Source organism: Gossypium raimondii, chromosome 4 (genome assembly GCF_025698545.1).
Source record: "Gossypium raimondii isolate GPD5lz chromosome 4, ASM2569854v1, whole genome shotgun sequence".
Lineage (NCBI taxonomy): Eukaryota > Viridiplantae > Streptophyta > Magnoliopsida > Malvales > Malvaceae > Gossypium > Gossypium raimondii.
Window position 1 is genome coordinate 48460885 of NC_068568.1, and position 10158 is coordinate 48471042.

The 10158-nt window shown below is 32.2% G+C and overlaps 1 protein-coding gene across 1 annotated transcript; it reads right to left on the reverse strand.

Annotated features, from left to right (window-relative positions):
- Positions 1–1136: 1136 nt before the first annotated feature.
- On the reverse strand, positions 1137–5971 carry LOC105780708 (nudix hydrolase 16, mitochondrial). Its single transcript, XM_012605188.2, has 4 exons — positions 5521–5971; positions 3823–3937; positions 3335–3418; positions 1137–1649 (listed from the first exon to the last, which is right to left on the reverse strand). Exons 1-4 carry the CDS (start codon positions 5589–5591, stop codon positions 1395–1397), a joined length of 525 nt encoding a protein of 174 aa, XP_012460642.1. The 5' UTR covers positions 5592–5971; the 3' UTR covers positions 1137–1394.
- Between the last annotated feature and the right edge of the window lie 4187 nt (positions 5972–10158).

Sequence of the window (10158 nt, forward strand, 5' to 3'; positions counted from 1 at the left end):
CCATCAACAATCTCATTGTTAAACCACAATACAAATTGAATATGATGCTTTAGTTAAAAATAGAACGTGGGACTTGGTACCTTTTGATCCTTCAAAGAATGTGGTAGATTATAATTGGTTTTTTGTATTAAACATCATTTCGATGGTTCTATTGATAGATACAAAGTTTGTCTAGTTGTTAAAGGCTTCACCCAATGACTCGAGTTAGATTATCAATCTACATTTTGCCAAAAATGCCTTCTTACAGGGTCGGCTTTAAGAAGTCTACATATGATAACCTCCTGACTTTGAGGCATTTGTATCCAACACACGGTTATAAGTTTGATAAAGCTATTTATGGCCTTAAATAGGCACTTGTGCTTAGCATACTGAATTAATGAATTATCTTCTCACTCATGGGTTTATAACGATACAGTCTGATTCCTTTCTTTTCATATTACATAACTCTGGATTTAGTACATATGGCCTTGTTTATGTGGATGATATTATAGTCACCGGTAATCAAGCACAAGAAGTTTGTTCTATCATTTGCTCTCTCTTCTCAAATCTCCTTTAAAGATCTTGGCCCGTTACACTATTTTCTTGGTGTGGAGGTTGTTTTAGGTGTTGATGGTATTTTCTCTCTCAGCATAAATGTATCATGGATTTGTTGCAGGGATGTTGATATAATATATTGTAAAGGTGTGCCTACCCCCGCGACTTCTACAGTGGACTTCTCATCCTCTTTTGAAGATAACTTTGTTGATGCTTCTCTTTATAAACGTATAATTGGAAGCCTTCATTACTTGTCTTTCACTCAGCCCGACATCTCATTCGCAGTCAACAAGTTATCTCAATTCATGCATTTGCCAACCAATCACTGGTGTGCAACCAAACGTCTTTTGCGTTATCTTCAACACACATCTAATTTTGGAATTAAGATTATTGAGAAGATAACCACAAACTCATTGCATATTCTGATTCTGATTGGATTGGCGAACCCAGAACCCCTACCACTAGCTTCATAATCTACCTTGGTAATCCAAGAAGTAAAGGTCTGTGTCTCGGTCATCAACTGAATCTGTTCCATTTTTTCTTTTACTTTTTGCATTTTGATTTTCTATTTCCAATATAAGAAACGATTAAACTTGCAAAGGTTAAAAAGAAATCTGATAACTTGCAATCATTCAAAAATCCATCTCTACAAAAAGTTAACAAAACCCAGCAAATTGGACCTACCTTCTGAACTAAAAATGCATGAGGTCAGCAATATAAAACCTATAAAATCAATGAAGAAGAAAGAGAGGAAACATTAACACTATTTTCATCACAAACAGCAATATTTTCTATTTTCAAAAAAAGAACAGAAAAAAATACAAAGCACAGGTATGGGGTTTGCCGGAGACTGTCGCCGATTAGGAAGTCGTCTTCCTCTTTTGTGCAAGCCACTTACAAAAACCATACTCCAAAGCCTCTTTCATCCATGCATGCCTACAATTCTGAATTGCTTGTGATATGGTTAGCCAACTTCTTATACGAGTGCTTTGCTCCGGCCATGAATTTAATTCCTCCTTTACCAACAAAGCAAACATTGCTGCTTTACATAATCCTTCAGGACTGAATTCATCTTCATGAGTTTTGCTCTTAAAATTATAATCTCCTACGAAATCCTGAATAAATAAATAAAAAATCAATCAAAAGCCAAGGCAAAAATCTTAAATTCTAATCCTATGAAGTATTGAACCCCCAAAACATACAACATTCAAGTACCAAAGAAGAAAATATAAATATAAATATAAATATAAATAAAAACATTCAACTAGCCTTACTTTCATAAGCTACTTGAGTTGGACTAAACAAGACTCCAAATGACTCCAAATTCAGTTGAGTAGAGTTGGACTAAAAAAGACTACAAATTCAGCTGAGTAGAGCTCGAGCAGCTTGAGCTATCGAATGAGTCAAATTCAACTATTCTAGTGCTTGATGGAGTAGTTCATGAGACTAGTCAAGTTTTTTTTGTTTATTTTAATATATATTCTATTTTTGTTAGTATTAAAAAGTTTTCAATTTGAATTCGAGCTCTTGTACAAATAATCAAGCTTGAATTTAAGCATGGGAAATCAAGCTTATCTTTTATTGTGCATGTAACCAAGCAGGCTCGATAAGTAGAATCTTTATTTTGAATCAAGAACGAGCTTTAAAAATGAAACTCGAGCATAATTTTGAGCCTCAAATTTTGAATCAAGTTTGAGCTCGAACTTCTTACAACTTGAACTCAATTCAGCTTTGATTACACTGTCGTATCACAACCTTAGATTAAACAGTAAGTAAACAATTACTGAAGTATAAGAAGTCAAACAAGAAATAGCATGTCGTATTGGAAAACTTAACATTGACAGACACTGCGCCTAGCGCACATAATAAATTAGGTATGGAAGAAACTTTAATTCAATGCTAATTTCATCTGCATTCCTATTTCCTGAAGTCTTTGGGTTTGAGTATGCTAAATGTATTCTATTATGTTACTCAAATTCGGCTGAGTGTGAGAAACGAATATATGCCTAACATAAGTGTTTTAATTTTTTTTTTCGAGTCTTTCATCTACCCATACATCACACAAAAACTTAAAGAGAATGAAAAGCTGGAATAACATAGCCATGCACATCTGAGACTTGGTTCTTGTTAAAAAAAATGTTTTGGAAACATTTGAATGTTACTGTCATATTTGTGTTACTTTTTCGAGTGTCTTAGTAATCTTTTTTGTGTCATGTTAGTACCGTGTTGTATATGATATTGCTAGGTCTATAGTTTTCTCTTCCCATCCCCACTCTTAACTCCTCCCTTTCCCTAGTTAGCACTTCATGTAGTAAAAATAATAAATCACTAAATGATTAATTTGAGGTAAATATTCCCACCATTGTCATTTACACATTGATAATATTAGACACAACACGAAAATAATAACTAAAACACTACATGACATGGATACACGGATATCTCAAATCTATATGATATGAATAATGAATTATCAAAGAATCATAATTTATACAAATATAAAATACTTTAAATAATAAATCACTGAAGGAACACAACACAGATTGTCATCGACATATTTAACCTTTCTAAATTGCACATTTAGCTAGTATGCCATTCTACCAATCAGGGAATTGGGATTCCCAGTAATCTTACTCAATAAGGTTGATAAGATAACTAATTCAATGATATGCAGAGATTTATGCTAAAAACTTCAAAGCATAAAGAAATGAAATAAAATTAGAAAAATGTTATAGTTTTCACAATCTTAAAAAGATGTGAAGGAAATGCATAAATAGAACCAAGAAAATAAAATATCTACCAATAAATCTCCTCGGACTCCAGCTTCTTCAATTGCTTCCCTCACTGCAGCCTCTTCGACAGTTTCATCATTCTCCCAACCTCCCTAAAATCAGAGAGCAAAAATTCCATAAGAAAATATTTTATAAGTCCTCTTTCTTTGAAGATGTAGAGAACAAGAAATCACAGAAACCAAACAGTTAATTTAACTCCATTTAGGTTAACTATCTCCTTTATACATCTATCATGTTTTTCAATGGCAAGGAGACCTATGTTGCTCATACTCTTCACTTTTCTTTTAAGTACTTTTGCCTAACTGTTGGGCATGGTGCATATCTCAACATGGGTATGAGGATATGATTTACCAAATACATGGAATTTTTTTTAAGAAAAAAAGGTTGAACATAACTGTCTTCAGAACTCAAACCTGAGTCAGGTTAACATAGACGGTCAGGAAGTAAAGCCACAAAAATTACTTCAGTATATGCTGAACAAAACACAACTTTGTACCTTAGGAAACAAAAGACCTGGTCCGCTAGTTGAGTTGATCATCAATACTTCAACCACATTTTCAGAATTTTCATGGTGTGACTCATCTAAACATCTATACCTAAATGGAATACACCTGCCGGAAGAGAAGAACAAATTCTTAGTACATGGAGCTGAGCCTAGTCAAGAACAAGATTTTTGCAAACGTCAAAAAGGACACCAATTGTTCCCATCACATTAAGAATGAAAAAATTTAATCTCTATCCAAAAGTGCAAGCAAAGAAGGGGACAAAAAAACACAGATTGAAGACTTAAAACGGCCAAGTCACAACATCATCACCAAAATCTGAGAAAAATAAGACAAACAGTGAGGAGTACCGTTAAGTAGCATCTTCAATAGGTTGTCTTATTAAGACTCAAGGCTGTCCTATCCCTAGGTCAATTTATTTTTCAGGTAATTCCACCAAAACCTACCCATGGGCCCGGTCGGGTTGGACCACAGCTTGGAACTTTTTTTTCTCTCTTGTCCAAGTCCATTTTGGTCTCGTCTAGTCGAAAAGCTTGAATATAAATAAAAGAATTATTATTAAATAATAATTCGGGATGGGCTGAGCTGAACTGAACCAGCCCAAATTACAAATACCTTATCCAAGGGCATAGGCAGATATAGTTCCACCATAAAACTCTGGACAACTTTCACTGTCATAGTCGCATAGATTAAGCTGTTTGATCAACCAATAGCAAAGATTAGCTACGAAAATTTCTCTCTAAGACCATTCATAACTGTTCATAGTTCCTCTCTTTCAATTTTCTTCCCCTTTTTTTTCTTTCATATTGTTGGAGAAACCAATACAAACTCTTTAAACGATAATATAAATGCTTGCCTACAAACAAAATAACAGTTCCCTTCTTCCTCATGTAGTTTTTGAGAAATCAATGGGACTCTTTAAAACACCATTTCAAAGTTAAAAAAGATTGCCACTCATATACAGATAGAAAATGGAACATAAAAAAACATAAACACCAAAAAAGTAAAATATATCCATTTTCCATGTTCGTGCTGAGAATGTAATAAACCACTTAAACCTCAATGGACCATTCATATAAACAGAAGGCAATGAGTACCTGTTTTCCACCTTAATCCAGAAAATGTGAAAAGCAATTCAAAGCTTGAAAATTACATACATGTAAACAGAAACGGATGGGCATCACACACACACAAACACTCATATATATATGTATTTATATATAAATCATTTGCTATTTTCATGTAAGTAATTTACTTGAGAAGGCATTTCAACTGTAAAATACACTATTCATAATTTCATATAACAACATAATCAATGTATAGATACTATATACAGCCAAAAGAAAACATACCCATTTGCCAACTACATCCTAGGATGGCTATATAATCCATTCAGAACTTGAAATAAAACATAATATTTTCCATAAAAAGAATCAAAAGAAGCAAATAGACATTGTAACCTTAAAATGCATCATTCATAAGCACCAGATACAAAGTAAGAAACAAATTGCTTTTCTATCTTGATCCTAATAATGTAATAAACCACTCCAACTATAAATACTACATCATTCAAGCAGATAAAAACAACCGTAATTTGATTAATGAAAATTCCGAAAAACCAACATGAACTTATGTTTTCCAAATCTAACTTACATTAAAAACGTATAGAAATAATTAGAATAAAAACATACCCAGCGACAAGCCGATAGCCGTTCTCGTACCTTTGCTGAAGCCGACCTGTACGTGCCACTAAATCGGACATAATATTATGAAAAATCTCAAAAAAAAAAAAGGAAGAAGAGGAAAATCCTCAAAAATATCAAATTCCCCAAACTTCAACAAAGGCAATCTTTCTTATTCAGACGCCTCATTGGATTGATGCTTTTTGGATTTACAAAAATGCTCATGCTTGTACCAGGTTCATCCATTGCTGTTAGCACTGGATTTAACAGTGACGATCAGTGCCACGAAACATCACCCAGTGGCTGCGATTTTCTCGTATTTTTTTAATTTTAATTTTGATTTTTTTTTTCTTTTTTTGAGGTGTAATTGTGATAATCATGAGAAAGAAACTCTTAGCTTTGGGAAAACGGAAAGAGAAGAAGGCTCGAGGTGAAGCGCTAAGAACGGATCAGACGATTGGCGATCAAACTCACGTGAGTGAGATAGTAACAAGTGCACCTCCGGGCCACCCGCCCCGTCCGAAATTCGGAGGATCTAAAAAATATTTTTTAAAATTTAATTTAATTATAAAAAATATTAAATACCAATTAAAAATATATTTTTAATATTTTATTAATTTTTTAATGATAAAATAGAATTTTGACAGGTCGGATCAACATAAAAACAAGTTTAGACTTGAATTTTTTAAATCAAACTTCGACTCAGCTCATGAAATATATCAAAATAAAAAATTAATTTAAAAATAATAAATTTATATAAGATGGGCTTGAATAAATTCTAAGTGTAATTAGATTAATAAAAATCTTAAAAGAAAAGTGAGGTTGAGAAAACACCATACTCTAACTAAGTGATTTAGTGAAAAATATTTAAAGAATAATTTTAAAAATAATATTTAAACACCATACACTTAATACGAGATTGGCAAGTTTTTATAAAAAATTCGATTTAATTTTATTTAATTTTCACTCCTTTTAACTTTTAACTTGAAAATGAATGAAAAGTTAATGTCTATGGAAAAGTTAAATAAGTCATTATGTCTTAAAAATACAGTAGATAAAGATTATCTAGGAGGTGTGTGGTAATTGCTCACTTCATCCCTTAACTATGAGGTTGTGGGTTCAATCCCTACCTATGAGAATGGAGCGCATTATATGATCAGTCGTTTACCTCTTTAAAGAACACCGATTTTACATTAAGTATTAAAAATTCATTAATTATGAGTAAAATATGATTTATGGGAGGGCGCTTCTCCATAGTTCTCTTCGCCACCGATTCTAATGAAAAAAAGAAAAGACTCTCCTTGCCGTCGGTTGTAATCCAATTGAAGCATTTAAAAAAAATAGCAGCTAATTTCGTCCCTGAATTATAGTTTTTATTCTAATTTGGTTATTAAATTATTGTGTTTATTTTATTTTGGTCACAAATTATTAATTTTTCAATTTAATCATTAAATTTAACAAAATCGAATATTTTGGTTATTTTTTTGGTTAGTTCCCGATAGATGAGGGATAATAATTGGTTTGAGTTTTTTTTATTGGTCAAATAATATATTTAGTACTTCAATGTGTACGATCGCCGGTTTAGCTTTGGCGCAGTGGAAAAATATTTTGACACCGACAAACTAGGGATCCATGTACGAGAGAAATGACAAAAAAATATACCTTTGATTATCTAAAAACAACACTGGTTTGATATTGATTAATCCATCCGTGCCGCAAACCAAAACTACATCGCAAAAATCTCAGCCTCTATGTAATCCACTCGGATGACAACGACAAAAAAAAATCTCTCGAAATACTTCAGAGAGAAAAACGAAAACATATTTTATTTTTGCTACTAGTCAAAAGATAATATTTCGGGTAAGGAAATGAAATTGAGATATTTTTCCCTTTTTAATTTCAAGGTTGTTTGAATAGCTATTAATCACTAAAAGAATATTAGGATATTATCTTTAACACATGATTTTCTCATTTACTTATGGATATCAATTCAATTTAAATCCTAATATAATCCTTAAATCAATTTTATTAAATACAATATTTAAAAATTGAAAAGATATATTTATAAAATAAAATACATGAAATATATTTTTCACGTTATTTTAATTTAATCCCTCTCTCTATATATACATATGCACATAAAGTATGTACATATATTATAATTAATTTTAACATTGTCAAATTAAATTAATATTTGAACATTTTTATAATCAATTTAACTTTTATGACACGTTAAACATAATCCCAACGTTCATTACATTCTGATTGTCCAAACCAAAAGTTGTGACCCTATAAGATCTTGTAACGTTGACAATAATATTAAAACAATTCTAATGTTACAAACAATGAGTGATATCTAACAATGCATCACTACTACCCAAGCTACAAGAAGTCATGGTTCGATATGAATTTTTGTGATAATATGATTATGTAGTTTATTCCTTTGTTCATAATATCTAGATTGAACACATGTCATAGAATAGTCACACTTGTATAGTCTAATATTTTATTTCTTGATTCTCAAGGAGACTAAAATAAACAAATAAGTGTGATATCTCATATCAACTCATTTGAACATGGACAAACTGTGCCAAAGTATACGACTCACTATGCTGGGACAGTGATCTCAAGTCTAAGGATCATACATACAATTATCACTTTGAGAAATTTTGTAACTATCACATAATAATTCAAGAAACATTCTCATGGCGGGTCAGTCCAGTATATTGTTCTCTAACATATACGTATGTGTTGATTTGATATCACATATTTATAACAACACTTGTTATCAATCAAGCATATATTAGTCTCAATGTATTATTGTTGTCCCAATCCACAATAATACTTGACCAAGGACATTTAAGAATGATCGTATCATTATTTGGACATTATAATTATCTGATTAATAAATCTGAAAACAATAATGTGAATGTCTTTATTAATAAATTAGGTAAAAGTATGATATTACAATAATCATATGATTGGTCTTTGGGCATATTCCCAATACAATGTTTACACATTCTATCAATTTGATCATAAATATAAAATATTCAAAAAATTAGACTTAAGAGCCTAGACTAATTCTTCTTATTTTTGCAATTCATTATACTCTCATACTATAGAATTTATGAAGAGCTAACAAGAACTCGCATGGGAATTCTGCCAGAGCTTTTTTAGTATCCACAATTCTAGCTAACAAATGTTTTTTTCTACAAACAAATTCTTGAACTTAGATTTATTCCATTCAAACAAAATAGCAAGGAATGAGTTGGCCGTGTCAATCAAAGACTTATGGGAGTTAGTACAAAAACTCTCGAGAATGTGGTTAAAATTAGGATATACTTAAGCCACATATGACGGAATCTAAACGGGGTACGCCTCAATCTCCAACCTTCATTACTAAACTTAATGAGAATAGGGCAGTGATCTCAACATGCCCTAGGGAGGTGATTGACAATAGCTTTTAGGTAAAGGAGTCTCCATTCCGGATTTGCAAAAGCGTAATCAATCCTCTATTAGACAAAACCCATTATATCTCTAAGATTTGACCAAGTGAATGTAGGGCCATTGAATCCTAGATCAATAAGGTTACAATGATTTAGACAATCATGGAACTCATTAACTCTATATACAACGAATAAAAACAAGCAAAGAGTTATTTGCATGTACGTTAATAGTGGTGTGGATTTCCTACTTGGTATCACACAGTTGCTCTATAGTAACCGCAAAAGATAGCCATAACAGCCAGATAGCACCTCGACGATGAATAGTAGTAGTATCTAACCAAGCATCAAATGGAAGTTTATCAACAATCCTGGGAACTTCACTTGCCCTAACTTTAGTTTCCGTTATCGCCATGGTATGGGGATTATAATGTCGCACCGACTTGCGAACAGTGGGAATAAAATCGTGATGCTTTGCCCCTCAATAGTTCCATATAAGAAATATCATTCTATTCCATAGTCTCAAATTCTCAGTAAAAAAAAGGAAAGAGATATAAGCATAAAAATATTATTCATGTTCGTTTTACAGTTTATGTTTGTAGTTCATGGTTGTCCCCCTCAACAATGTAATTAGAAAATCAAATAAAATATTATTTCCTAACTTTTAATACATATCATACCTAATCCTATAAATTATCTAATTATATTTTGTTATATTGTCAAATTCAACCATAAAAATTCACGTGTAACAACATGCATGCACATGAATCTTGCCCCAACCAATTAAAGCTAAACAAATATATTTCCCCCATGTCCAAATTTTAATAAAATAAAAAGTTGATGTTCCAATGCTAAATTTAAAACACATGGGAAATTGACCCACGCAAGCAAATTTATTATTATGAGCATTTTCATAGGAGGGACAAGGCAACCTAAACACCATCGTTGCTGGATGAACAAAACCTAACAGGGTTTATGGTTGACATCGACCAGCCCAGCAACATGACCAAAGACAAAACATGAGCCACCTCACTGTCACTGGTGAGTTGAGACCAAAGCCATGCTCTCCTTGAAGAACAACCAACCCCATCCAACTCAACCAAACCAAGCACTGCAAGTCGGCACCGTCATTCGGAGGTCCAAGAAAGCTAGCTACTCTACCAAGGACCAACTTGTAAAAATATGCATAAATAATAATAATAAT